The sequence below is a fragment of the Hyaloscypha bicolor genome (genome assembly GCF_002865645.1).
Source record: "Hyaloscypha bicolor E unplaced genomic scaffold K444scaffold_173, whole genome shotgun sequence".
NCBI lineage: Eukaryota > Fungi > Ascomycota > Leotiomycetes > Helotiales > Hyaloscyphaceae > Hyaloscypha > Hyaloscypha bicolor.
The window spans coordinates 95463-123006 of NW_020194675.1; the positions used below are offsets into that span (position 1 = coordinate 95463).

Below are 27544 nucleotides of genomic sequence, written 5' to 3' on the forward strand. Positions count from 1 at the left end.
CTTCCGCCCCTCACATCTGTGACTCCCCCCACTACCCAATACCAGCGCCTCTGGCGTCTGCGATTCGATTCCATCAACAGCTTCGCTTTTCTTTCTTTTGGTGGCGATTCCGGCGTGCTGCTCAGGGGGCTCTCATCTCCGTATGCCTCTGGAGGACCAGTTCGAGCCAACCTAACGCCAGCTCCATCTCCTCCCACGGGATAGACCATTGTACCAAGCTGGACGCGTACAATCTCGAGCGAAATCACTGCGCAATACAGCTTTGTTGTCTGTATGTCCGCTGATCCGCTACTGTCACGGTTGATAGGAGGGCCACAATGAATTCTGCTTCCTCAAACACGTCCACAGCTGGCGGGAAATCGGTCAACGTCTCCTCGTCCCATTCGCCTCTTCATCAGCAGCAGAGTCAGGTTGTATCTCCAACCTTCGAATCGCGCCGTTCTGCTGGTCACTCAGTGCCAGCCCATTCTACCCCGTCTCCCAGGAACAATCAGGGAAATCGGAGGCAGCACAAGAACTCCAGGAAGCCGAGACTCGCGGATGAGGATGCAATGGCGGAATCCGTAAGCTAAATCCCATGTTTGATGACTTTGTTGTACCACGATGGCTGGACACATTCAAGTTCTCAATGTCTTCAACAGTCCAAACATTGACTGGCACAACCAGGGAGTCATGAGAAATGCCAACAGCCGCCGAGGCCAGACCTCAATCACTCACCTTATGAACTTTACCCTCCCACCTCGACCGCAAGACCACCGAAATACCTTAGGACGAGGTACAAGGAGGGGCAATATCTATGGGATTGGATCTGGCCATCATTCAAGTGACAAAGCCCGGTACATTCATGCCAACTACAGGTTCATTGTCAAGCCCAACGGAGATTACAAGGCGCAAGCAATCAACGCTGACCAGCATTTGGATTGGAATGATGTTCTACAAATTCTTGCTTCTTCTGTATCTCAAGAGTCTTCGTGTCCGATTTGTCTCTCCCACCCGGTTGCACCACGCATGGCAAAATGTGGTCACATCTTCTGCCTACCATGCCTCATTCGATACATGCATTCGACTGACGACACCAATTCGATCCCCGAAAAGAAAGCTCGCTGGAAGAAATGTCCGATATGTTGGGATACCGTGTATATATCCGACACCAGACCTGTGAGGTGGTACACAGGCCAAGAAGGGGTTCCGCCACGGGAGGGTGACGATGTGGTATTAAGGCTAGTCATGCGTGAACCTGGAAGCACGCTAGCATTGCCACGCGATGGTGCTGAAGTTCCCTCGAAGTCTGAAGACATCCCCTGGTATTTTGCTGCAGAGGTTATGGATTATGCTCGAATCATGAAAGGCAGTGAAGAGTATATGATGGAGCAATATGACTCCGAGATCAAAGAAATCCAGCATCAGGAGAATGAAGACGAGTTGATGTTTGGGGAGGAGCCGGAGTGGACGAGAAAGGCTGTCAACGCGGTGAACGAGGCGAAGGAGAGGATAAAAGGAATTGGCGACCCACCAGCTGCTGCCAAGCAGCCAACGGAGAGGAAGCCCAAGAGACCACCAATCCAATTTACGACTACTGAAGAGGATGTTCCCGAGATATATTTCGTTCAACATGCATCCAAGTCTGGATTGAATCTGCCTAATGGATTTTCCACGCACGGGACACCAGAAGTCATATCTGACCAGCTAACGGACGACTCAACCACCAGTCAGCCATCACCAGCAACTGAACCTAAGCCAATACCTCCTCGCCCTCGGTCAGTGCATCCACGCTCGAACCACAACGAGGCTCATCATCCTGACTCGCCGTACTATTTCTATCAAGCTTTACTTCACTACTACCTCGCCCCGTTAGATATCCGAATTCTGAAGTCCGCTTTTGGTAACTTTGCTTCGTTTCCTTCAACACTTCTTCCTCGCGTTGAGCGTGTTTCCACTGGCCATATAATGGATGATGAATTACGAAAACGAACCAAGTACCTGTCTCACCTTCCCTACGGCTGCGAAGTCGGTTTCCTTGAATGCAACTGGACCGATGTCGTTTCTCCGGAGGTCTTAAAGCCATTCAAAGATGAGATTGAGAAGAGGCGAAAGCGCAATAGAGATAAAGAGACTCGTGAAGAGAGAGATAGACTGCGTGCAGAGAAGGCAGAAGACGATGCCCGCTGGGCGACTGCAAGAAGGAAACGACCCAGCATTCCCTCAGAGAGTTTTTCTGGAGATGACTTCCATCCTTTGGTACCATCTTCCCTTGAAGCCAACAATGCATCACCGCCTTGGCCTGACCGCCAAGGTTCGGTGTTCGCATCACTGGCGTCGCCGTCCACGAGCCCAAGTGCGCCCAGAACTGTCTGGGGCACCACCCTGATCACGCCACCATCCCCAGACGTCCATCCTCAGCAGCCAGAACACGACGGCGATGATGGCTGGCTGCAATCTTGGGAGCAAGAACTGCTCGCAGAGAATGAGCTGATCGCCCAAGTAGCAGCCACTTCTCTGAATGGACAAAGTAGTGCTGCCACCCCAGGCCAGGGGAAAAAGAAGAAAGCAAAGAAGATTACTCTCATGAGTACTACTGCTAGAAGAGCAGCTTGAAATTCAGGTCATGCATTGCTTGAATTGCATCGTAAATAGCGAGTTGGGAACTGAATTCGAATTTGCGTTTGGCTTAGAACAATACCTGCATGTACATCGTTTGAGCCTGAGATGATTGGCCTTCGGCCATGATGCGCCATGATGCTTCCTTGTCTATACTGATAGCTTTGTTCAGACAGTTCTCAAAGCTTTCCGAGAGACGATTGATCCGTGGTCTATGTGTGCAATGTGGCATGGAAGTGAAAGTGTCAGCGCTTTCTCGTTTCCACCTGGTTCATCTCGGCGATTTCCTCCTTCACATTCCGGCCACCTTTCGATATCTTGACCTTTACCTCTGATACCGAGGCCTTCGATTCCCTAAGACAAATAAAGTTGACTCAGGTTGTCGTCCTTGCTTGTCTCGGCCAGGAAGAACCCCGCTCCTCCCCTCCCCCTCCTCTTCGCTATGCAGCAGAAGGATCCGTGCTCAGGCCAATCGACGTCGCGATGACAAGCCAAAGAATTTTCAACGCTCGGCCAGGCGATGCAACGATTTATGGGCGTCGGATGTAGACTCAATAACCCGAACAATATATATCCCCACGGTGGTTATCTCGTTTTTCGCGTTCTTACCTTTTTCTCACTCGCCCCTTTTTTTTTCAAACTGAACCCACATTTTTGGAGTTGTCACACTCTTGCATATCTGTTTTCCCGCTACTTCGATTGATAGCCTATCCATTGAAGGTGACCCAGAAAGTGTTCGAAGCTTTGTTAACATCTCGTAGCACGGCATGGCACCAAAATCCTTCGGAGAGGAACCTGACGATGGGAGGACAGAAGTACGGCTAATCAAAATTCTGCTCAATGCGCTATCGGCTAGGCGCGTAACTGTACCTCCAGGTGCAATTACGTGGCCGTCACCCCCACCCGGCTTTGAAAGGGGGGGATCTCAAGTGAGTGACTGTTCGGAAGAACATCAAGCCCCGTCATTGTCAGATCCGAGGCCAACCCTATTTCCACTGAAGTTGCCATCAGCAGCACGGCCCACTGGCAAACTACATCTGACTTGGCTAAAACTCCTTGGATTCGAAGCTTAAATGGATCTGGCAATCGAAGAAAGTCGGACCATCCTTCGGTTTGATTCACAGATAACACCATACTTTGGATGGTCATCATCAACAGAGGCAACCTAAACGTATTAGTGGCATACTGTCATATCTTGACGATTTCGACGCGTTTATGCGAGATGGCGGGGGACCTTTACCACGTCCCCCGATTTCATGTATTCCCGGCACGAAGACGCATCCCTGGTGAGCGCCGTCCATTAAGACTGGCTGATGGTGTATCCTCGACTCAACCTCTTCGCAGCAGCCGTGGTGCAAGCCGTCGTCGTGGAAGTCGGACGAGGACGGCATCAGGTTCAATTGATAGGGGAGGAGGTGAAAGAGATGGTCCACTACGCGCTCCAGATCACCCTCCACGAAGTCGCCGTCTACCTCTTGCGTCTGTTAGACTTTTGACTTTGCTTCAGCACAAGGCTCGTCGGCACCAGACAAGGGGAAAGGTAAAGCAGGAACACGGATCGGTTTCAGCAAGAATTCGTCCACCATGTTCTCTCGGAATACCCAGAAACCTCACCACTTCACTTTCAGCGAATCCGTGAATTCTGCATGGCCAGAACCTCTACCAGTACCATCATGTCAACTATTTTGTCAACAGCCTTAGATACCCCCGAATCAACCCTGTCTACCTCCTGGTATTGCCCCTACCATTCAACCTTCATCGTTAATGCTACCCAACAACATGATCTAGCAACTGCATCAAGGCCTGTTCACGCAAGACCAACAACATCACTCAGCGCCGTCTCAACTCTACTTCGCTTCGAACCTTTGCTCTACGACAGGCACTTCGAGCTCCCGGCCTTCTTCTCATTGGCCCGCGTCATCTCAATACGGCATCATGCAGGCTGTCTCCACCCCAAGTCAAAACTCCGCTCAGTTGCAGACTTCCGCTCGAACTAACAACTACAGCTTGAATTCCAGCATCTCAAACCTGACCTTCGAGTCCTCTCAAACTCGCCCATCACCGTTCGGCACTAGCAATCATAGCGCACCACCCCACGAAGCGCAACCGGAAGGATATCTACCGCAACCCAGATATGCCCTATGTCGGTGAGCATGACTTTAAGATGGTATTCGATAATATGGAGACGAAAATGCAGAGGGGACGATAAGTGGGAGGATTTGGTCGATTTTGATGTTCATCCTGATCGTGGACCGGAATAGCAGTGAATGGAACCCATAAAATATAGTGGTTTTCAAGTGTCTCACACTTCACATTGTTTTGGGCTTTCCACTTCGCCTTTTAAGTGCAACTATGCTCTTCCTCTGTTTTCGCGTCATAAGATTTATTTTCAAGTGTGACAGATCCACCCGAGCGAAACTGGTAGTTCGGTGTCGAATGTAACTTCATTGAAGGTGCTGAAGGGTCGAAGGTCTAGATTTTTGCCGAGGTTAAGCCACATTTTAAGCGAGGTGGAAAGGGGGGCTGCTTACCACAGTTGATCTGTTTCGTTGCATGTCGTAATTTTAGTGGGCCCAAGCGTCTCAGCTCTGGATTTACTTGAAGGGCCGATCTTTGGTGCCCATTAGAGAAGTATTCAGAACTTACGGCGACATCATGCAGTTCTGAAAGTTCGGCTGCCTCCAGGGACAATTGCATCCCGTGAGAGAACCTGTCACCGAATCCAAGGGATTTTTTAACTCTCATCTGTTGGCTCCTCTTTTACTTCCCATCGTTTCGGTTTATCTCTCTTCCGAATTTGCCACCTTCGAATAGCCTTATGGCGAAGTTCTCCCCTGATTTTTGCATTTTGCCTAAGTAACGTTCCTTCATAAATTTTGGGTTTTGAACAATTAGGGCGCATCTTTTTACACCCTCAATCCAACGGTCTCTTATCATTGGCTACCGACCCCATGGACCAGACCTTAGTTTGAGACGTTGCGCGAGTGGCTTAATGGGCGTGTGTAACCTTGAGGCTTGGAACAGGGGAAATCATTCGCCGACCTCCTCCAGCCATTCGTAAAGGATCACATGACCTTTTACAAATATGGACACCCTTTCCACTTCATTGGACGTCTTCCTGGAGAAGCCCTCCGAACTACAAGAAAGAGAAATAGGCTCACGAGCCAGGATGCATGCTCGGCTCTTCTTCTCCTTGGTTAAATGCAAAGCCCCACCGCTCATCGCGATGCGATTTCAAGCCTCCCACCAACCTTCTAACCTCTCCGTAGTAATGAATTTCCAATCGCGAGTTGCCATCTGCTGGATCCTGGTTTTCCTAAGCTTTCTACTTTCAATAATCGTCCTATATGCTGGAACAAAGCCAAACTTTCTCCCTGATGCCTCCCTTGTAAACGTAACTAGCCATCTTGCTAATTCTGGGAGCTCTAAGGCTTATCTCTACTAATACCAGGACCTTAATGGGTTATGGGCACGGCGTCACGCGCCTTCGGCGCGCGACGGCATGCGGAGCGTATGCGTATACCTTGAGCGTGCGCGTGTGTTAAGGATATACTTTTTTAAGCAATTATAAGAGGCAAGAGAGGGACGTGCTTCTTGCCCACCTTTTGTGCGCGTGCCGGGGGCTAAAGAATAGCCGAAAAAGAAAGCCTTACTTTATGATAAAATTATAAAAATTAGCTTGCTAAGTACGGGGAAAGGGGGCTAGAAGGGGATTAAATTCTCAAGTGCATAAGCACCTTTGCCCAGAGAGGGTGCTTATGCATTCTAATTAGAGTTGGCCCCCTGTCATTACCGCTTTGGGCGTATACCCATGTTTTAGGAATGCTACGCGAGCAGAACATGGGTGTTGCAGGGATTTGCAGGGGCACATGTTTTTCTTTTCAACTCTTTCCTCCCATTCCTAAAGAACTCCACTAACAAAATCCCCAGGTCCAAGATCTCCAAAGAGGTCAATACCTCAACGTCTTCCACCCACGCTTCAGCATTGACCTCCGCAACCCTCTCCTAGACAGTACATACCAATGGGCAGAAATCTATTACCTCTCCGTCTGTCAAGGCAACTACACCAGCGACGGCGCTAAGAAAGCCACATTCTGCTTCAAGAACTCATCGCCAGGAAATCTGTTCAACCTACAGCACGCCTTCATTCCTTGGGTCGTGGGAGTCGCTTTCATGGGCCTTGATCTCCTCCTCTTGCTTCTCTTCTGCGGTGGAAGAGTCTACTAGAACTGCTGGATAATGTTTCTCCCCTTCGTACATCTCCCTCCCCCCTTCCCAAGTCTCGAAACAAGGTTAACAATCCGCAGTGCGCACTCATTCCTCTTGCAATTGGTGGTGCTCTCGGGACAGTATTCTCGTTCACGGAATACGAGTTTTCTAAAGGAGGTTCCCTGTTCATCCCGTTAACGTGGACGGCTGTTGGGGGCGCTGTTCGTGGGTCTTGTGGTACATAGCTTCGAGTACGGGTTGCAGAAGTTCACGCCGAGTGGAGACATTATTGTGGCGAAGCATAAGTCAGATAAGACACCTTGGGTGTCGTACAATCCGTGAAGTGAAGACAAAGTTGCAATATGGTAGAGCGCCAGGTTTTAATGTCAATGCTGGGACCAGTTTTTTTCGTTAACATCGCATGCGGCATAAACTTTGATTAAAAATGAAATGTAGATTCGAAGAGAGTGTGACGCAGTGAAATAAACTTTGAAGTGTTCTGAGAGCCCAACATATGCCGAAGTCGCTTAATAAAGGGGATGCGAGAATGAATTCCGATTATCAATGTCCCAAGTCGAACCCGTACATCGAGTTAGACTTAGAGAGGCACGCATATCATCCTTCTAGGTTTCCGAGATGACCGTGGAGTGAGGCTTTGATTCTACTATAAGTCGAGGGATTATTTGGGGGGGGGGGGGGGCGGGGCGGATTCTAAATTGTCCCAAGTTGACTTAAGGCATTAGGAATTAAGTGCCAATTTTTCTGACCACCACGAGACACCTTGATAATTCCGTTGGCTTGGAAGCCGACGCGTGCCAATAGATACATTCAAAACACCGAGGATAGTTTTTGAACAGTTCTGAATTTTAAACAGATCTTTGATCTTCATATACACATCCACTACTCAATAGTGGGGTATATGGTCCCTAATGAATGATGGGTATCTTATGTTGTTAATGAATGACTCTTCCATGTCCCCAAACCCCTTTTCAACTCCAACCCTAAACCAGAAATTGAGCAAGAACTCCCCTCCACTTTCAAACCCCCGGAACTTTCACTGGGCAGAAAACCAATTTAGAATGGTAGTGCCAGGATCTGGTTCCCATCTTACTCGAGCTAGGAACTCCTACAACTTGGCAACAGCGGCCGCGGTATCGACGGCGGCGGCGGCAGTCACTGTCTCTGTCTGGAGGATAAATTAACATGGATTCATTGAACAGGCTGAGAAAGGAATTCTTACCACTGTTGTTGGTGGTGGGCAGGTTGCAGCGGCCTTGTTAATGGTCAGTACTCAATCAATCAAATGGGAAGGCTTTTGAGTGGGGGGCCATCTTACGGCAGCTGCATCGTCTGCAGAAGCTAAGCTAGCAACACTGGCGACGGATGCGGCCTGATACTATGTTAGAGGCTTGGGAGAACTCATGTACCGTTTGTACTTACGGAAGCTTTAGCTGCAGCTTTCGCGGCTTTACCTGCTCCGGCCTGTAATTGTTAGTTTTGATGTACTGTGCTTGGGAACTGATCCGGAAGGAAAGAATAGAAGATGGCGAACATACAGCGGCAGTTACAGCAGGCGGGGCCGCGGCAGCTGCGGCGGCCTAGAAATTTATATTAGTACAAGTTAGAATTTAGGAGAGTTGGGATTGCGTGAAACTCACGGCAGCGGAGGCTTTAGCAGCTTTTGCAGCCTGGGTTTAAATCAGTCCCGAATTTTTATGAAATTGTTCCAATGACTGGTGGGTACTCACAGCTCCAGCGGCAGCTTTTCCAGCTCCAGCTCCAGCTCCAGCAGCCTATTTATGTCAATATTTTCATTGTACGCAAATTGCTTGAACGTTTTACTTACAGCAGCGGGAGGAGCGGCGGCGGCAGCAGCCTAAGCTGAAGTTAGTATTTGGCTTCAGTCTACGAAACTTGACAACCTACAGCAGCCTGTGACCAAAAAAATCAGTTTCTAGATATCTTCGTGGAGGGTAATGTGAGAACCTACAGCGGCAGCCTTTCCTCCACCAGCAGCCTTACCGGCACCGGCAGCCTAATTACACGTTAGCTTTCTCCCTTTTGCCTTAAAGGTTAAAGAGAAGGATAAAAGACAAAGACTCACGGCAGCAGCAGGGGCAACACCAGCAGCCTGGAGGAGAATTAGTGTCGGCCTTTGGGCACAATAACTGTGGACAAACTCACAGCAGCCTATACAATATTAGCTTTTCTGCAACGTTCGAAAGCACGGAACAGAACTTACAGCACCCTTTCCGGCACCTTTAGCGGCGGGGGCAGCCTAGTTATAAGTAAATTCCAGCACGCTTCATCTTTGAGCCTTAAAGCATGACTTACAGCAGCTTGTGCTCCACCAGCAGCGGCCTGTTTCCTGTCAACATTGAGGTGAAGTGGCCGATGATTAGGGACTTACAGCACCGGCACCACCCTTTGCCCCACTAGCGGCTCCAGCTCCAGCGCCACCAGCTCCGGCCCCAGCGGCGCTTCCTGCTCCACCAGCGCCCCCTTTTTGTCTGCGTTCCAACTCTATATCTCTCGGATGAATCGATGTATCTGATCTTCGTGCGAGGTCGACAAGGGCAAGGCCATCATTCGGAACAGGAGAAGTGTTGACGATGAGGAGAGTCGAGAAGATGAGGGCCAAAGAAGTGAGGGGGATGTTGAAAAGCATAGTGTCTATTGATTCGAAGATTTGAAATGATTTGGGTGTGGTTAAATAGTATTTAAGATGAAAGGTAAATAATAACGAATCAGACCTGCTGCTCAAGAAAACAAAATGAAGTGTATATTTTTCAAGTGCGTGCCGGACGAAGAACAGAAATGATTGCCACGGCAGAGGCAAGTTATATCTAAGATGGCCGAGAGTGCCTCCGACAGGACAATGACTGGATTTGAGAAGATTCCGAGAATCGAAACTGCCAAGTACTGCCAAACGAGCCTTCCGTTTGAAAGGTCAGTTCTATATTACCTAAAATACTACCAAAGCACTTTTAAATAAGCTCACTGTTCCTCAAAATAGAGTATAACCATATTACGAATAAGCTCAGTGCAGTTGTGGGGGACCTCCGATGGAATCCAATTGGAGCGAGCCTGTATGATCTCCCCCGAATGTTTGAGCCGTTTCAATCGGAGTGAAAATTCGGAGAACGATCTCAAATAGCATGTGGGGAAGATAAGATAAGATATGATTGGAACAATCTGGGCTGATCTCTCACAAACGTTTGGGCCATTTTCAACGATTCCCAAAACGAAAAGTTGAGACCAGATGGCAGCCTAAATATAGATGGAAACAGGCTCATCTGAAAAATGGGGAATGGGATTGGATTCTGTAGGTGTATTGATCGGACGTTAAGGGTTCCGGACGTGCATCAAACGAGATTTACCTCGAAATGGAGATCAGGGGTAGTAAGCGAGAACCCCCTGAATCCTGACCATGTCACGTGGAGAGGTTGATTTGGTACTTTGTTCGTAACAAAACCATGCAGCAAACATGGTACTCTATCCACGGAGTCGGCGGTTTCCAACAGCACCCGAACGGTTGGAAATTTGCGTGGCCCTAAATATGGGTTGTGAACTTGTGACTATTTGTCACCGGCCACACAGCCACTTTGCTTCCCTATTTCCTCCACGCATTCCCCTCTGGACTAGGAGTTGAAGCTGCGATGATAATACCCCCTGCCGAAGACACTGCTTCCATATCTGCATCTTGAAACATGAGCCATGATCTTGGCTGTGAGAGGAAGCGCTGGCAGGTGGCGGATGATCTAACCAGTTCGCTAACTTCTGAATCCCTTGGCCCATCACCCCCTTTATTCAGCCATCAGACGCCGCAGCCTGGCCGGCCCATACTTATGATCTCATGTTGGAGCATTTACTATTTCGTCCCTTGTGGGTCGTCTGCTTTCATTCATTCATTCATTCAGAAAACTAATAGATATAAAAACAGTGTGCCCCCTGCTAATCCCTGTAATATCCCTGTTTTGCTCGCATAGCATTCCTAAAACATGGGTATATGCCCAAAGGGGAAATGACAGGAGGCCAACTCTGATTAGAATGCATAAGTACCCTCTCTGGGTAAACCCTAGAACGGATACTCACATAATTGAGAATTAGATTTTCTTCTAGCCCCCTTCCCCCGCACTTCGCAAGCAAATTTTTATAATTTTATTATAAAGTAAGGCTTTCTTTTTCGGCTATTCTTTAGTTCCCGGTATATATACAAAAGGTAGGCAAGACATATGTCCTTCTATCCCTTACTTGTAATTACTTAGGAAGTATATCCTTAAGGATATATATACGCTTCCTGTGACGGCTGGCGTAAGGGCATGATCTGTCAAGGACAGGATATCGGAAACAGGCACAAAACGAAGCTAAGCCGGAATTGCTTGGGCGGAACAATACTAAAGGTCGAGGCATCCTCCCTACTTTGTTCCATAGCTTAGTATTTTCCAATACATGAGATTCTTTGAATTTTGAGCCTTCGTCCATTGCATTGATCTCGCCGTCACACTTCCTGTATTTAAGATATACGCATATATACGCTTCTATAAGGCGCCGAAGGCCGTATCCCTAGCCTGTTAAGGTCCTCGTATTAGTAGAGAATATAAATGTGCTTTATATATAGTTATGCCTCGTATACCGTACCCCATATGCCGTAAGGCGCCAAAGGCGCCGAACGGGGTGCCCCTAGCCTATTAAGGTCCTAATATTAGTAGAGAAATAAGCTTTAGAACTCCCAGAACTAGCGCTCTGTCTAGTTTCGAAGTATGATTTAAACAATATATTCTGTTTTTACCAAAAAAGTTCCCATTTTGGAAACCTTAAAAATTGCACCAATGTTACGTGGCACCAGTCACGTGGTGCCACTGCACGTGACTTAGCGTGTAGCCAGTGCTTTTAGCCCGGCACACAGCCTTCAGCTCAATTCAAGCTCTTTACCACCACTGCAATATCACCTTATCGTGACAACCAACGGCGGCCGGCTTGTTATTAGAGCATATGTTTCCGATCCTGACAACAACCTTAGTAACGCAGACTTGTTTGCTCAAATCTAGACAGAACGAGGCTCTTCGATCGCAATAGCTCCGTTATTTCCACGCGAAATAATTAGATTGAAGGGACACATAGATGTTGATATTTGACGCTTGGGGTCGAAGATCTGATTTTCAGGTTCGAAATTATTCTCCACTAGATTGTGGGCAACTTGCCTTAATGTCGCGTTGTTCGAATTTGTGGAAATACGAAGTAGACAGGCTTGGTCACAAATAGTATTCCCTCCCGTGCCCTCTTCTAACGTAGTTGTACTTGGCTTCTATATCGAGGTAATAATTTCACCTTTGAGGCGAAAACTATACTTCCGGCATGGCCGCGAACCAAAGGTGGCTGGAATCGAGGATGACATAAATGTATCTATCTATCTCGCGTTATTCGGTATACATGCTCCATGGCCATCACTGAAACCTCCCAGCCTTGGCTCCCAAAACAAAAGCTCCACTACCCATATAACCGCGTTCGATGCTTCCTTACTTGATCATACGCTGTGCCTTTCGAATCTCGTCTGCCATAGCATTATTCTCTATGGTTTACTAAATTACAATATATTAGGGACGTTATTTGTCGATAAGATATCTAGTATCAGCAATTAATGGCTACGTACCTTGGAAGGGGCGTGAAGTATTTGAAAACAGCCCGTGCAATATTGAAAAGCATCATGCCGAGAAGGCAAAGATGTTTGACAATAATGGGAATTATATCGACGAGACGGTGAAGTATGTTAATGTGAAAACGAAGCAGACAATTGGCTGTGGCCAAGGTAGCTGTTTGAAGCATAGCGTACTGGGCATTCATTAAATATATAACGTTCGCAGATATAAGTCTTAAAGGAGTTAGTTGAGTAAATATAGAGCTGAAGCGTGATTCCAAGGACGAAGGTGTTTCCAAAGGAAAGAGAGTAGAGATCGTGGGAATAAAGAGGTAAAGAACACTGCAGCCCTTATATAAGAATTTTATTTGGTAGTACAAACATTAACAGGGGTTAATAACCATTGGGTATTACTATGGGCATGGTTTCATACTCCCAGGATACATGCTCTGCATGGTCTTCCCAAAGCGGTTTAGACTCCCAGCTCTGGAGCTCGGAGTTCATCAAGAACCTCCAATCATCGATTACCTTCACTCGTTGCACAGTAATCGAATCATGACGTTGGTTTCGTCTACTGTATTAAAGGATTACTCTTGAATAACTTGAATAAAATATGAGTAACGAGTAGCTTAAATAACTTGAGTAAAGTAGAATAATTATTCATAAATAATTGTGAATAATCACGTGATTACAATAGATCTACATATATTTAAATTTTAAAAAATAACTGAGGTACCACCTATTAAGCAGCCCTATATAAGGTAAGCTAGTACTTATACAAGGCTGCTTAAAAACCAATTTTCTATAATAATAAACTAATTATTCTCCTCGGAATCTTGATTTTTCCTAGTTCTGGAAGTACTTTAGTATTGTTAAGGTTCGATCTGCTTACCAAGCGTTACTAACTACCTGATTGGGTAGCGAGGTGGCGCTAGGCCCCCCCCCGAAGCCATAACTGACTAGGCTAGCCCAATCACCTGCATAGATCACATGCGTTACCCAAGTTATTCATGAATATTCATGAATAACTTGAATATATGAATATATGAATAAAATATGAGTAACAGCTTTATGCTTGAACAAAATAAGAGTAACGGCCATTATTCTATTTTACTCTTTTCATTTGACACACCGGTCGCACAACCCAATGCAAAGAATAAGTGGACTGAGCGGACACATAGACATGTTTCTACATACCACTCGTGGCGACGCATCTCAAGATCGTTGGCTTGGGTTATATAGAGAACAAGATCGCGGGAGGCAGAGGACCTAAGGAATTTTCAAATGATTGATGATGGATGACTCGAGGCTTACTTTATGCTGCATGGATTAAGAGAAGGTGGGTAAAAGTTAAAATAGAGCAGTAAATTCACGATAACTCTTTACAAATATGCCATTTCTCTTGCCATGTTATAAAGAGTCTTTCTCCCTTTCACCTAGCTATACTCGAAGAGTCCTAGGAGATAGTATATAATATTGGACCAAAAGCATGATTCTCCCTCGCAACGGCGATGTCGCCGTAGCGGAGGTTCAAGAGCGCTAAAGGTCGGTTTCCGGAGAATATGCCTGGCTGGCCATAGATATCAATTGGAAGGTTTATAAATCCACTTCCTCCATTCTCCTGGTCTTCGAAGGCTTCTCCTCGCTACCCCCACCATTTTCAGGTCGTTTCCTCTTACCACTTCCATGGCTGCCTTCCCCCAGCTCATTACAAACTTGCGCTGATTCCGGGGGTGCTACCTTCATCTCTATCCTCTTCCCGCTTTGCATTGTCCGCAGGAACCCAATCTTGGATACCTTGTCGAGCCAAGCCGCGACTTCCCATGAAATGATCATCAATATGGGTGAAGCGTTCTGCCCTCGCAGGAGTCCTGCAGACCAACTTGACGACGACGAAGCAGAGGTACCCACACGGCCGGCACCGTATCGAAACTAGCCTCAATTTGTACATCACGAATTATGTCACATGACCTTTCGAAGACCATCAAGAAACATCCATGGTGGTTTGGGCACGGCAGAGCAACGGCAAGAAGCATGCATCGCTCTCGATGAAATCTTCGAACACTACAGCGCTTTTGGGTACGAGGTAGCGGAAACGGATCCCGAGGTTGAGAGATGGCTTGCGGAGGCTGAAGCTGTAAAGGTGGAGATGTTGAAAACATACAATCAGAGGCGGAACAATCGCAGGGGGTCGTGTTGCTCGAGCTCGAGAAAATCTAGTGGACTGGCCAAATTTTGGCAATCTGGGAGGGGCAGATGAACCGGAAATGCTTGCTGGATCAGACGGATTGTGTTGAGCAGAAAGAATCAAGGATACAAGGATCAATGTCACCTTTCTGGTTAACACATTGAGCGTCGCTGTTTGGTCTCATCACCACTCACTTCGCCGGCACATCTGTGGGATTGGTTCTGTCTCTGATGTACGCAGTCTTGCTTCCTCGGAAACAAACAGAGCAGATTAAAGGTAGGAGCAGAACAACATGAAATAGAAAAGAGAAATATACCTTTTTTTTTTTTTGGAACTGGAAGACTGCATCATGACTGAAATGGTGGAATCAGTGGAACTCCACTTGAGGCTGTTGGAGTGCCGACTACTATCGTTCACCGAAGTTCCTTCCTATACAAGCCAATCGGTTCTGCAGATTCGTTTTGACACCTCATGTGTATCATTAGATACAGTATCTAAAAGCCTCAAAGCCAGCCCAAACTCCTCCCCGCGAGAAACAAGTGATCTCTTACTCCATTGCAGCGTTGCGTACCCAAGGAAAGAAAATGCATCCATTGACAGCCTCCAGCCCAAACCCAGTGTCCCGCGCTAGACAAATAAACATTATTTTTTCAGAGCACTGGTTCTTAGATGCTCATCCAGCCAAACATGCCCGTTGCGCTAACAAGCATCAGTGTTGTCAGAATGCCCGCTCCCACTCTATCGCCCTGCGTCGCTGGTTTGATGGCTTCTGGATTCGCTACACTCTGAGATCCTGCGTTTGGATTCCCGGAGCTCGTTCCTCCGGTAGCATTTGTAAGGGGCGCGCCGACTGCTTGCAACAGCAAGAGATTCGTGAAGATGACTGACATGGCAGCCATTTGTTGTCCTACTCCTTGGGTCCCATCCCAGACTGACCCCTTCGACCAACTTAATCCACAAGTTCGACCATTGGTGCCTCCTGAGCATTGTTGTGCTGCTGCGATGGCGGAGGCGCGGAGCTTGGGCATGATGAGGGCACGGGTCCATGGTGCGAGGAAAGTAGTCTGGGCGAGCCAGCGAGTGAGGTATGCTTTGAAGCTGAACATGTCGGTTGTGCAGGTGAGTTTGGACTCGCAGGCGACTTCGTAGGCGATGTTGTCAGGGAAGAAGACGTTGAATGTTGCATTGAGGAGGCTGTTTACTCGCTGTTCCCAGATAGCACTGCCATTCGTCTTGGAAACATTAGAAGCAGAACTTTAACAAGGGGAGCAAAACATACGTAGTTATACATGTTGGCAGCACCGAGCAACCAGACGCCCATGTTGTAGGAGAATTGAATCTTGTTGATATCTGTGCAATTCGTCTCGATGTGGGCACCATCGTAGATGTTGTAGTTCGCGTCCATCAGGCCAACGTTCGTGATCCAATTCCAGGTTTCCTCTGCCCTGTCGGCATAGGTAGCATTGTTCGTATATCGAGCAAGACGGGCACCGAGGTTGAAAAAGCAACCGTTCGCGATGGAGTTCTTGTAATCATATCCGGTAAGGTATTGGTACACCTGCCACCGGAGTCTGGGAAATGTCAGAATGTGGGCAAGAACCGGGCCTGGAAAAACTTACCCTCCACCGCATATCGTTTCTATTGCCAACCTCGTAGCCTGGGTATTAAAGACAGCTTGGGCAAGAGAAAGCCACGATGGCTGGCTCGAAGGCGGATTTTGGAAGTTGGTCTCAGCAGCAGTCATGGCAGTCATTCCCCAAAATCCTTGATCATCGTTACCCATGGATTGGGACCAATTCGAGGGCATCATATCGTCGTGCTCTCCGACTTGCCACTGTATCCCTGCCTCGATAACGTCGTTGTATGATGAATCTCCGGTATAATGCCAATAATCGATCAATGATCCCCACATTGCTCCAGATTCCCACCAATAGTCTGCCCAAAGTCAGCATTTAGTATCAAATCCAGCGATTCTTGAACATACATCCGTTCGGCGGATTCGGTGGAGGGCCAGGTAATACTCCAGGGATTCCACCAGTCTGATTTCCATGGTAGTATGTCATCATATCATAGGCTAACGTGGCTGCTACACTCTTGATCGACGCTGGATTTCCAAGTCAGCACAACACCAGAGCACCATCTGCCAGCAACCATCACATACAGGTGTCATCAATCTTCAAATCAATCGCAACCACCAGGTTACCTCCCAAAAGAAGCGCTGTCGCGGCGCCTGAAACGAGTGTTGGAAACATGACGAAGTTGCTTTGGCTTCGTGCTCAGGGGTGAGGTCCGGATCGGAGGAACAGAGGTCGAGAGGTCGAGAGCTGGAGAACGGTCGCAAATAACGAGTGGACGTCAAAGACTTCGCAAGCCGTGCAATCGACAACTGATGCCGACGACGAGGATGGGAAGTACACGACAGAGGGGGGTCGAAGTCGGCAGTCGACGTTGAAAGTTGGATATTAGCGGGAAGAGATTGGCGGTCGCTGGAGGGAACACGAACGGGTGCAAATCAAGCGGGTGCTGCACGGCGGCGGAGATCAGGGGGTTCAGCAGCCACAGAAAGGGTGGGTGTGAGGAATCCAGCGCTAGGCCGATAGTGGGCAAGCTGCAACGCGGCCGGCGTATTTAGGGCTCGTGATTGGCTGTGGCTGTCTATTTTCCCGCTTAATTTGGCATCAGATGCCGCCCGAAGATTGCTGTGGCGATCTCAATGGGGGGCGGTGCAACCCTCTTCAGGCTTAATTTATGAACAATAGCATTCAATTCGTATGGCAGAGTTCTAACTCCTCGCGCTTTGGGCTTCATTACGGCCTCGCTCGCCATTCTTACAGTGTGCACACCTCGCCGGTCCCCGCCGGGAGAATGATGAACGGAACACTCTTCCTTCAAATAGAGGCTCCACCCCTAGCCTCATTTATTCCTAGGAGACACCAGATTGTGCGACGGCCTGAAGAAACTTTGGGCCTCAGCGGGTTTAATCCACAATTTCGTGAAGCTTAGGATTTATACAAAGATGCAAAGAACAAGTGTCGTTCTCTAGGGGGGACAAATGGGATCGCGATGGGGGGTTCCAGTTGGCTGCTGAAACCGCGGAATTACAAATTTTTGTGAAAGTGCAAAGCCACCTCCTATTTGCATGGCGGCGGGAGTGACGCACATCTTTTGCTTCTAAAAGTCTGTTCGTTCAATTTTGTAATAGTAAAAATGTCTTTTCGAGCCAGAGTATGAGCCAAAAGAAGCTTCCTCCCTTCACGTGTCACGTGAATTTCAATCATCATATTATTCTGGGTTTGATATTGTGAACAGGTACAACCGAGTCTTTTCACGCAGTGGCGAGGAAATAGTTTAATTCTCAAACATCTCCGTTGATCTGCGGCCTTTCAAGTGTAGGAAAAATGGTTGCCCAAGTTCCCCCAAGCTACTTTGGAAAGGGGTAAACAGGGCACAGCTCGCTTAAACTGAAGTGTTTTGATTCTTTTACAACACAATCTGCGCGTCACTCCTATCAGACCTGGATCACAATTTTATATATCGTTCCGTGGCATTTTGCAGGCCGAAATTACACACTCCTGTTGCTGCTCTCAAACATCCACAAGCTCACCCCACAAGGGTGACTTTGCTCACACCAAGTCCAAGCCCGCCCCTTTTACTGAGAATAACGTCTCTATTCACACACATTTCACCCTCCAGCTGATCTTTTTGTCAACGTTCTTGTGGGAAGAGCTGCAATGATTTTTGTAATCCTTTCTCCGATGATTAACGTCAAATTCCCAAAGCTACTTGTTACTCATTCGCTGCTACCAAACATTTGTAAATTCTCCCACCATCAGGCATGTACGCCTCTTCTCTCCTTCGTTCCACATCGACAATTCGACTCACTCTTATCCTCACAGTACTCTCGCCCACTTTGCTACCCTAATAGAGAGTTTAACATTTACAAAATATTATTAGACTTCAAGTCAACTAGGACCAATGACAGAGACTATCAACCGTACTCCGTCCCCTGAACGACCTGGGGCCAATCCTCCTGGGCTTCCCACCTTACGTCGTGTTTACTCGTCGTCTACCGCACCCCGGTCCTCATCCTTACAAGCATCACCTGTCAAGGATTGCTTCTCATCCTCAGCAATCTCAGTCCTCTGCCAGATCCTAATCATTAACAGTTCCCTCAGCACTCTCAGTAACCTCCGTGCTCATCGACCTCTTCGGCTTATAAAATCCCTGCGGCTCTTAAACATCCTCCGCTTTTAAGTAGAACACAGGGGCTTCCTCAGTCTCAGCAAGGTCCGTATTTTCTCTCCAGGTTCCTTCACTCCCTCGTCTCCTCAGTGTCTTCAAGTTCGGAAGATGTCTCAGTAGACTAGTCAATCCCAGCACCCGCAACCCCAAGCACTCGTCACCTTCAAGTGCCTCCGCATATTCCCCAAAATGAGCTTAATGCAAATCACCCATTACCGGAACATCACCCTCAGGGTGTCCCGGTCCCTTTTGCAAACAGTGGCGGTGCCCAGGGATGGAAGTGGGGAAAAGGGCAGCAAACACTAAGGCATGGTATTGATATAGTTCATGGTTATGTATGAGTTTCAAGTCGAGGGAAAACTCTGCTTTTGGCTTTTGGCTCGCCTAATTTTCACGCTGAGTCTGTTTAATGCTTTTCGATTAGGGCGATGTATGATCTTAGGCTGGGAGCAAATGGTCATATCTGCCTGACATCTGTATGAAGTTGGTCTAGACTAGAGCTAAGGGTTCTGTACTTGTTGGATTCTATACAACGGTGGTGTTTATTGGCGCAGTCAAACTCCTTAGGGGTCTGAATCCAGTAATCTTACATAGTTTTTGCCTTGCCGGACTTTCTACATTATGCTAAACACGGCACGCGATGAGCTCATTAATACTAAAAGTTACTTTCTTCAAAGTATTTTCAAGAATCAAAGGAAACTGGAAGCAGTGCAATCTACTCTCTTATCAATAACTACGTGATTCATAAATACGAATTACGTCTCCATTCACACACATTTCAACGTCCATCTAAACCTTCTACGCCAGCTTCTATGCGTGTTAACAAGTGTTGTGATCCTCCCCAGTTTGGTCTCCAGAACCGCCACCGCAGTGTGTCAAAGGATTATTCAAGTTATTCAAGTTATTCATGAATATTCATGAATAACTTGAATAAAATATGAGTAACGAGTAGCTTAAATAAGTTGAGTAAAATAGAATAATTATTCATGAATAACCATGAATAACCATGAATAATCACGTATAAGTCACGTGGTTGCAATAAATTAATATATATTTAAATTTTTAAAAAAGAACTAAGATACCTATTAAGCAGCCTTATATAAGCTAAGCTAGTACTTATATAAGGGTACTTAAATACTAATTTTCTATAATAATAAACTAGAAGTATTACTAAGGTTCGATTCGCTTACCAAGCGCCATTACTACCTGACTGGGTAGCGAGGTGGCGCTAGGCGCGGGCCCACCCGGAGCCTTACCTGACTAAGCTAGCTCTATCACGTGCATAGATCACGTGCGTTATTCAAGTTATTCATGAATATTCATGAATAACTTGAATAATATATGAATAAAATAAGAGTAACGGGTTTTATACTTGACTAAAATAAGAGTAATGGCCATTATTCTATTTTACTCTATTCATTTGACACACTGCCGCCACCCAGCGAATAATCCCCAACCTCTCAAGTAACAAATCATTCACAGTCTATCAAGCAACGCCTATAAATTCCCTCGTTTAGTCTTCCCCCTCTTCTCCCTCCCTTTCTTCCTGCCACAACAGTCCAACATTCTCTCGTTTTCAAGCATGGCTACCATATCTTGATCGCAATACAGGAACTTGAAGGACGCCTCGGGTTCCAAGACAAGTGTACTGATATTACCTTATTTCGCAGGACCGATTCCAAGTCAAGCAGACACAAAAGCACCTAGAGCTTCTAGGATATTCAAACTTCCAATTGAGGCAATAAGGCCATGAACAACATGAAAGCCGCCAACTCACTCTTCAAAAGAGCACCGGGGCCCGAGCGTTGTATGGCCTGCCTCCAGGGAAACTTTACCCCAGAGGAATTACAAAAGCACATTCAAGACAGCCATGACAACGGTGGGAGAGGGGTCAGATGCAGCTATTGCCGGCTCAAAGGGACCGATTCACATTTCGAATCTTACGCAAATTTTTTAATACACTACGATCAAGAGCACAGGCGCCCACCATCCGGTCCTTCTAAGCTGCATCAGCAATTTCAAGGTCAAGCCTCTCAAATTTCTCGACATCCCAAAGGTCTTCGAAACTTTCAATTCTCTCGGCAACCCGTTGGCAGGTCACAACCGTGGCACCCTTCACAACAGGGTGGTCGCTTCCAACGTCCTCAGCCGAGCAAGCAGCAAAGCCCGCGGCAGCTTGCATTTCCACTTCCTAAGTGTTCGGGTCCCGAGCTCACCTGTCCTCGTCATGGTTGCGGCCAGCCTTGTCGAGATGTAGGTGACTTGCGTCTGCATATGGAAGCAGTGCATAAGGATCACGGGCAGGTCCAGGGCCAGGGCTCTCAAATCCGAAGCCCAGTCGTTCAATCTCCACGAGGCAATCGAAAACCTAAATATCTCGAAAGATTCCGGCTCCAACAAAGCTCTTCTCCGTCGACGGTATCTCAAGTTTCCCAGCGCGCTCGAAGCTTTTCTCATGGTCCTTCCCGCGGCCCTCAACCAGTCGATCTCGGCCCTTTTAAAGATCGCGGGCGTCTGGCCCAGGTTGGACCTGCTACGCAAACTGGTGGATCTGGCGGCATGCTCAGAAAGGGAAGCTTGAAGGAGGCGAAGAAACACTAAGGGGCTTCATTTGGGCTACTGGCCATTGTTATGTACGAGTACCAAGTCCAGGGAGGTGGAATGTTTCTGGTTTGGCTTTTGGCTGCCTGATTTTCGCTGTTATCTTGTTTATTTACGTAGATGGGTGAGTGTCGGAAGAGGAAAGCTTCTCTAGATTTTCAACTTTGCTCGCAGTTTACTTGGCTTTTGCACAGAATTGGTAGTCGGAGACTGCAGCTAGTGATTCTGTATTATTTCCTATGGGGCTCGATAATCTTGAGGAAGTGGTGTTTAGAGAGGAGCCACAGTCTTTGGGGGTGGAACAGAGAAAAAGGGATCTGTACATAGTCTTCTGCCTTGCCCGACTTTTAAGCTGAGCTGGACTTCGAACGCGATGAGTTTAACAATATCAAAAAGTGAATTGTAAATGCTCTGCCTTGAATTATTCTCTTGAACCACAGCTCGGGGAATCAATGAAGTGAGGTGTGCAGGAACCACTCTTGAATTCTCGTACGATCCACGCTATCAGTCTCGAATAACGGTATTTCTCGTGTTCATTTCGCTGGTAACTTATTATTCACACGCTCTCATCAAGGATGTCAAGGTTTCGTACCCCTCTCCTCTAACTTCTTTCTTCTACATCCAAAACTCAAAGTTCATTTTCGAGTTCTCTCCTTTAAACTGCAATCTTTAAGGGAAAGAAAAGAGATTCAAGAAAATCAAGGCGTTCCACGGCACAACGAGCTTCAGAAAAGTCAGGGCACATCGACCTTCAAACATTAAGATGTTGTGCCACGGCTGCAATTACCACGTTCTGAGCCTTCAAAAAATATGGGATCACATCGCGGTGTCCCTGGACCACCAAGACGGCCGGATTTCATGCCCGATGTGCGGCCGGTTTTTCAGCCCGAACGAGGAAGGCAACAAGAACTTTTGGGAACACTGTGAGTCTGTGACGACGAGCACCCATGGGATGGAGTGGACAGAAAGTTTCTTTGCAGAGTGCCTGGCTGCAAGGAAACATTTCTCAGTGAAATTTATCGAGAGATTCACATTGCCGGTGATCCAAAGCACAAAGTTATTTGTCCTCTACCTCGTCCAGGGCATCCTCCAATTAGGCACCCGACACACCGTGAGCATTCTCAACACGCTCAACTTCCTCAAATAGTCGTTTGAGCTGCTCCGGTTCAAGAATTGGGTGGTGATTACAGTGATTGTGGCGGTTATCAAGGTCCTTCATGGTATCATAGTACTCCACCTCCTGAAGCAGCCCCTTCTCTCGGCCCTCAGCGGCATTTACAAACACAAACTTCTCAGCGAGATCACAGATCGAGTAGCCCATCCTCAAGGGGAGAAGGAACAAGTGAGAGACAGGTGAAAAGGAGACGCTAGTTGTGCCGACTTTTAAGTCTATGTCCGGCAATTTCGTGAGCTAGTCTAGGACTGTGTGGTTTCGTTTGCGTATGAGGCTTTGCAGTTTATGTGAGGAGGATGTACATCTTTTTAGATAGCCTGTTTTTGACCTTAAGCCGGTTGTGATGGGGTGGGGGGGAGTGGATTTTTGGACATGTGGTTCTTAGGCCTCACGGCTTTTCTATGGGCAACAGTAACCCTTTGGCTATGGTTTTGTAAACTAGCGGAAGGCTGAAAGGAGAATGCAAAGCCTGATTTTCTAACCAACGTTGTACTTATGCATTGAGCTTCTAAATCACATACCCAACTGTTAAAAGCTACTATGCAGTGAACCAGCCCCTGAATCGTAGGAAAGGGAAAGGCGCTAAAATTATTCACTTGAAAGTCAAACGCCATTGCCCACTCCTAATTCATTGAATCATATGCACGTCTTTTAAGTGAACGCATGATTCAAAATTGGAGGTGATTCACGTCACTCTCGCTAGATGTCTATATAAACCCCATATATCCCTCTTCCTCCTTCTTCCTACATTGACATTTCAAAAAGCTCAACTCGTTCTAACTACTTCATACTACCAAAAGCATTGCACCAACTTGCAGAGAACGGTCAAGCTTCAAAACATTTGGGACTTAAACACAAGTTGTGAAGCAACACAAGAGTCCACAAAGTCATTGCACTTTGAGCTAGTGGTACAATACCAAACATCGCCAAGCAACAGAGAAACTCTCAAAGACATGGCGACTGTCAAAGTAGCCAAGCCCATCGAGGTAGCCAAGCCAGCAGAGCCATCAACTCTCCCTGTGGCAACAGATATGGCTCAGGTGTCTCTGACCGATAAGTCTAAAACTGTTCAGAAATCCGAAGATTCACAAGGAGAGAAGCTGAAGGAGCATACAGCCTCTCCTGCGCAGCCTCAAAAGTCCGAAGGTGCAGCGCACCAAAAGCCGCTGAGCGAAGACAACAATGCGAAGCACGCAAAGCATGAAAAGAAAGAGGAGTCCTCAGAGGACTCTTCAGAGGATGAACACGAAGATACCAAGAAGGTTGAGGCAAAGCACCACTTCGGTCTTTCTCAAGCCATGGCTTCTGGCCTCGCTGGAGTAGCGGCGGGTTCCGCTTCCGCAGTCACTGGTGCGGCTACGAGTGCTGTACTGGGAGCAATGCACAAGCCAAAGCCTCAAAATGACCAGAGCAAGGATGCACAGCCAAAAGAGCCTAAGGATCACCACGAGCAAGATAACAAGCATGTCAAAACCGAGAACGAAGATAACACCAAGCACACAAACAACCATAACCATGACCCAAATTCCAGCCACCATCACCATCACCATCATTCAAAGCACTACGAGGGTGATGCACATTCAGGCGAGACGAAGAAGTCAGAGCCAAAACATTCCACCAACAAGAAGCATTCAGAACCCGAGCATTCAAGCCAATACAAGAACGTAAAGCACGAGAGGCAAGAACCACACCATCATCAGAGCTCCAAACATCCTCATCATTAGAGAGCCCATCAAGTACGTGGTAGGGGAATAGAGAAATGGTGTGGTCTTTTGCTTTTGAGTTTGCCTGGTTTTCAACAATGAGTTTCTGGTTAGAGATACACGGTATGGATATGTAAGATTTGTGGGGGGAGGAATAGAGTTCTTTTTTTGCGTTGCGTTGCAGTTCGCCTCTTCTTCAACGATGAGTTCTCGGCTCAGAGTTGGAGGGTATGGAATTGTATGGTTTTGGGGGGTAAGTGAAGGGGTCACTCTTCTGCGCTGCGCTTTGCATGGCTTTTACGCTGAGCTGCTTGGGCTGGAGGTTGTTTATGGTTGTGTAGGGGTTTTAGATTGAAGGAAGGGGATTCATCTTTTGCAATGCGTTTGCCTGATTTCTTTGATGAGCTTGGTTTCCGTTTTGGTTGATGGTTGTGGACAGTAACTGTTAGGCTACAAAAATCTGTGATAGAAAAGGTTTTGGCGAGGAGAGTTAAAAGTGTTGTCTTTTGGAGTCTTGGATGCGGGAGGGGTACTAGACTCGTAGCATGGCTTTTGTTACATTGCCTGATTTTCAATGCTGAGCCAGACTTAGCACCCGATGAGCTTCCTAATAATAATAAAAAACATTTACTGTACCAACCCTATGATTTATACTTATCTGTGAATCATGATCCTATAACTGCTTCCAGTCTTAATCGTTCTTTGCCATCGGTAAAGAGCCAAAAACATCCACGCGGAACCACATACAAGAGCTGGCAAACTAAGAGAAGACGTCATTGTCCTTATTTTCTTGTACAATGAGGGTTCACGCCTCAGGTTCTTGAGGTGCTGGCCCATTCATTGTGGTGAATACATTGGAGACTCGGGGAAGCAAAGTTCGACCCACTTGAGTCCCGGAGGTTGGAGATTGCAGTCCGAAGCAAAAGAGTCTATTCAAAGTCACAAGCAAGATCAATGCATCATGAATTTGTGTTTGAATACAATTATTATTACTTTTGCCTTTGCTTTTGTTCTATTTGTGTATGTGTATGATCAGTGATGCGAGTCCGCCCCGATCGGGGGGTTATGCAAGGCCCAGAAGAAAAAGTACAGCCGGCTTTGTGCCCCCAATGCTCCTCCATGAATGCAGCTGTTCTACCGTAATGCTAATGTACAATGCCAATGCGCCGTGTGTGCCCCGTTGAATGTAATTTACAATGCCACAACGGCGACCACCATTGCACCAATAGCGCCGATAACAGAGCCGGCGAGGTGGCCGGCAGCGTTGGCGGTAGCAATGGCGGGAGAGGTCGAGGTGGCAGAGACAGTAGGCTTTCCGGTGGTGCTGAGAGTATTCGTGCCATTTGAGTAGGTGCCGTTGGGCCCGGATCCGGTCCCTGTGGTTCCCGTGGGAGCAGGGCCGGAGCCTGATGCAGCCGAGGCGCCGATGCCATTGCCTGCTCCTTGAGATGGGGAGAGCCCACCCCCGTACGAGGCAACAGGAGTGGTGGCAACCGATTGAACAGAGGATGCTGAGGAGACAGCAGAGCCGGCAGGGCTGCCCGAGCCGGTGGTGGAAGATGGGGAGCTGCTCGAGTTGGAGGAAACAGCAGAGCAGGAGAGATCGAAATATGGGGTGGTGCTCAGGGGGTTGCCAGGAGCAATGCCAAAGCTGGGATTGGTTTGGACGGCATCGTTGTCGGTAAGAGTGTACCACCAAGTGTTGGTCTTGCCGAAGAGAGGGCATCCAACCTGGTCCCAGTATGTCTTGGCGTTCGTAGTGCCTGTAACAGCGAGGCCGGCGGTAGAGCCGCTTGTAGGCCATCCAGTCTCAGTAACCCAGACTGGCTTTCCACCAACGGCGGCTTGTGTGGCACTGAGAGCATCGTTGAAGAGTCCCTTTCCGTTCTCGATGCTGTTGGCTTGAGTGGTCTGGAAGTATGGGTAGGCATCCATTCCGATCCAGTCGCAGGCGTTGATGACAGCCTGGTTAGATCCGTTGACCCAAGCAGTCCAGGTGTCGACGTGACCAATGGAAGCTCCACTCAAGGGAGTACCGGCAATGGCAGTGCGAACTTGGCCAATGTATGAGGCGAGGGTAGCGGGATCAGCACCATATCCTGACTTTGCAGCAATGCCGGTAGGAGAGATACGGTAGAGATCCTCAGAGCCAACCGAGATACCAGCAACGAGGCTTGTGAAGGCAGTGCCATACTTGGTGATAGCAGACTTGAGAGCAGTGATCTCGGCGTCCATTCCCCCTTGTCCACCAGAGGCCCAGAGACCGAGCAGGAGGGAGGTGTCTTCGGCGATGGCGGCGGGGATGGCCTGTGTGGGTTCGTTGGTCGAGCTTCCTCCTTGCTAGAAGACTGTCAGCCGTTGAATCTTGGGGGAGGGAACGCGTCCACATACGATCATGGTGTACAGGCGGGCACTGGTGAAACCAGAGGTGCCGACGAGGTTCTTAGCAGTCGAGAAGAGAGACTGGAAGTCAGCTTGGTATCGGAAGGTAACGCCATCAGACTTGGTTGCGCCATAGTTGAAGCCCTGGTAGACAGCAGTGGAGGTGGAAAGCGAAGCCGCGAGGGCGAAAAGATTGGAGGAACGCATTGTGGTGCCTTCGTGTTCTGAGCGAATGTGGGTTGTGGTGTTCAATTAGAAAGAAGAACGGGGGGGGGATGAATGAGAAGCTGGAATGGAATTGTACGGGAGAAATGGAAAGAACAAAGGGGAAGAAGACAAGAAGTATGCCGTGTCGTGTCGAGAAGTGTCGAGTAGTAGTGTCGTACGGTGGTGGCGAGCTTGTTATGTAGGAAGAAAAGTTGGAAGGTTGTGTTGGGGATAGTTATTTATGGGAGCTTGGTTCCTTGCAGCACCAGCAGGGGTGCCCGGGGAGCAGGGGTCGGTGCCAGCCGGTTCTTTCCTCTTCGAGCTTCGGATCCCCCGTCACTGGGCTGGATCGGGCTGGGCTGTGCTGAGGCCCCGCTGCGACGCGCACAATTGCACAATTCACTTTCTCCCGTCCAATTGGAGGTCCTGCCCCTGCCTCTGCCGCTGTCTCGCTTCTGCCTCTCCGTCGTGGCGCTTCTGAATTTTCAGCGCCAACCGAACGCCATCTGGGGATGACGCATCGACAGCAGGGCGGAGAATACCGGTAAGGAGCTTGTTGATCCTGCATCACGGGGGGTGTACCTGCAGAAGCTGAACACTGC

At 47.9% G+C, this 27544-nt stretch overlaps 6 protein-coding genes across 6 annotated transcripts; 3 read left to right on the forward strand and 3 right to left on the reverse strand.

Annotated features, from left to right (window-relative positions):
• Window positions 1-317: 317 nt before the first annotated feature.
• K444DRAFT_543308 (uncharacterized protein) lies at window positions 318-2595 on the forward strand (the record flags this gene model as incomplete). Its single annotated transcript, XM_024875957.1, has 2 exons — window positions 318-563; window positions 667-2595. 2 exons carry the CDS (start codon window positions 318-320, stop codon window positions 2593-2595), a joined length of 2175 nt encoding a protein of 724 aa, XP_024729418.1.
• A 5142-nt stretch (window positions 2596-7737) lies between these two features.
• On the reverse strand, window positions 7738-9501 carry K444DRAFT_706293 (uncharacterized protein). The gene is made up of 14 exons (XM_024888126.1): window positions 9218-9501; window positions 9142-9168; window positions 9050-9085; window positions 8992-8997; window positions 8912-8938; window positions 8798-8842; window positions 8654-8683; window positions 8556-8600; window positions 8466-8495; window positions 8364-8405; window positions 8248-8289; window positions 8144-8197; window positions 8048-8080; window positions 7738-7993 (listed from the first exon to the last, which is right to left on the reverse strand). Exons 1-14 carry the CDS (start codon window positions 9473-9475, stop codon window positions 7934-7936), a joined length of 735 nt encoding a protein of 244 aa, XP_024729419.1. The 5' UTR covers window positions 9476-9501; the 3' UTR covers window positions 7738-7933.
• Window positions 9502-15298: 5797 nt separating this feature from the next.
• Window positions 15299-16699, reverse strand: K444DRAFT_543299 (glycoside hydrolase family 76 protein; the record flags this gene model as incomplete). Its single annotated transcript, XM_024875955.1, has 4 exons — window positions 15299-15865; window positions 15913-16204; window positions 16253-16568; window positions 16618-16699. 4 exons carry the CDS (start codon window positions 16697-16699, stop codon window positions 15299-15301), a joined length of 1257 nt encoding a protein of 418 aa, XP_024729420.1.
• A 6835-nt stretch (window positions 16700-23534) lies between these two features.
• Window positions 23535-24374, forward strand: K444DRAFT_706295 (uncharacterized protein; the record flags this gene model as incomplete). The annotated part of the gene is made up of 1 exon (XM_024888127.1): window positions 23535-24374. Exon 1 carries the CDS (start codon window positions 23604-23606, stop codon window positions 24372-24374), a length of 771 nt encoding a protein of 256 aa, XP_024729421.1. The 5' UTR covers window positions 23535-23603.
• Window positions 24375-25355: 981 nt separating this feature from the next.
• On the reverse strand, window positions 25356-27078 carry K444DRAFT_619974 (glycoside hydrolase family 17 protein). The gene is made up of 2 exons (XM_024881617.1): window positions 26745-27078; window positions 25356-26693 (listed from the first exon to the last, which is right to left on the reverse strand). The coding sequence occupies exons 1-2, from the start codon at window positions 26940-26942 to the stop codon at window positions 25545-25547; spliced, it is 1347 nt and encodes a 448-aa protein (XP_024729422.1). The 5' UTR covers window positions 26943-27078; the 3' UTR covers window positions 25356-25544.
• A 3-nt stretch (window positions 27079-27081) lies between these two features.
• Window positions 27082-27486, forward strand: K444DRAFT_619975 (uncharacterized protein). Its single transcript, XM_024881618.1, has one exon. The coding sequence runs from the start codon at window positions 27184-27186 to the stop codon at window positions 27421-27423; it is 240 nt and encodes a 79-aa protein (XP_024729423.1). The 5' UTR covers window positions 27082-27183; the 3' UTR covers window positions 27424-27486.
• The last annotated feature ends 58 nt before the right edge of the window (window positions 27487-27544 follow it).

Bases quoted from the DNA above. Each gene is read 5' to 3' on its own strand.
- K444DRAFT_619975 (XM_024881618.1), top strand. From the start codon at position 27,184: ATGGGAGCTTGGTTCCTTGCAGCACCAGCAGGGGTGCCCGGGGAGCAG.
- K444DRAFT_706293 (XM_024888126.1), bottom strand. From the start codon at position 9,475: ATGCTTTTCAACATCCCCCTCACTTCTTTGGCCCTCATCTTCTCGACT. The intron at 8,406-8,465 runs GTGAGTTTCACG...ATAAATTTCTAG, and splicing joins CTGCTAAAGCCTCCGCTGCC to GCCGCCGCAGCTGCCGCGGC. The intron at 8,081-8,143 runs GTAAGATGGCCC...ACCATTAACAAG, and splicing joins CTGCAGACGATGCAGCTGCC to GCCGCTGCAACCTGCCCACC.
- K444DRAFT_619974 (XM_024881617.1), bottom strand. From the start codon at position 26,942: ATGCGTTCCTCCAATCTTTTCGCCCTCGCGGCTTCGCTTTCCACCTCC. The intron at 26,694-26,744 runs GTATGTGGACGC...ACAGTCTTCTAG, and splicing joins CCCGCCTGTACACCATGATC to CAAGGAGGAAGCTCGACCAA.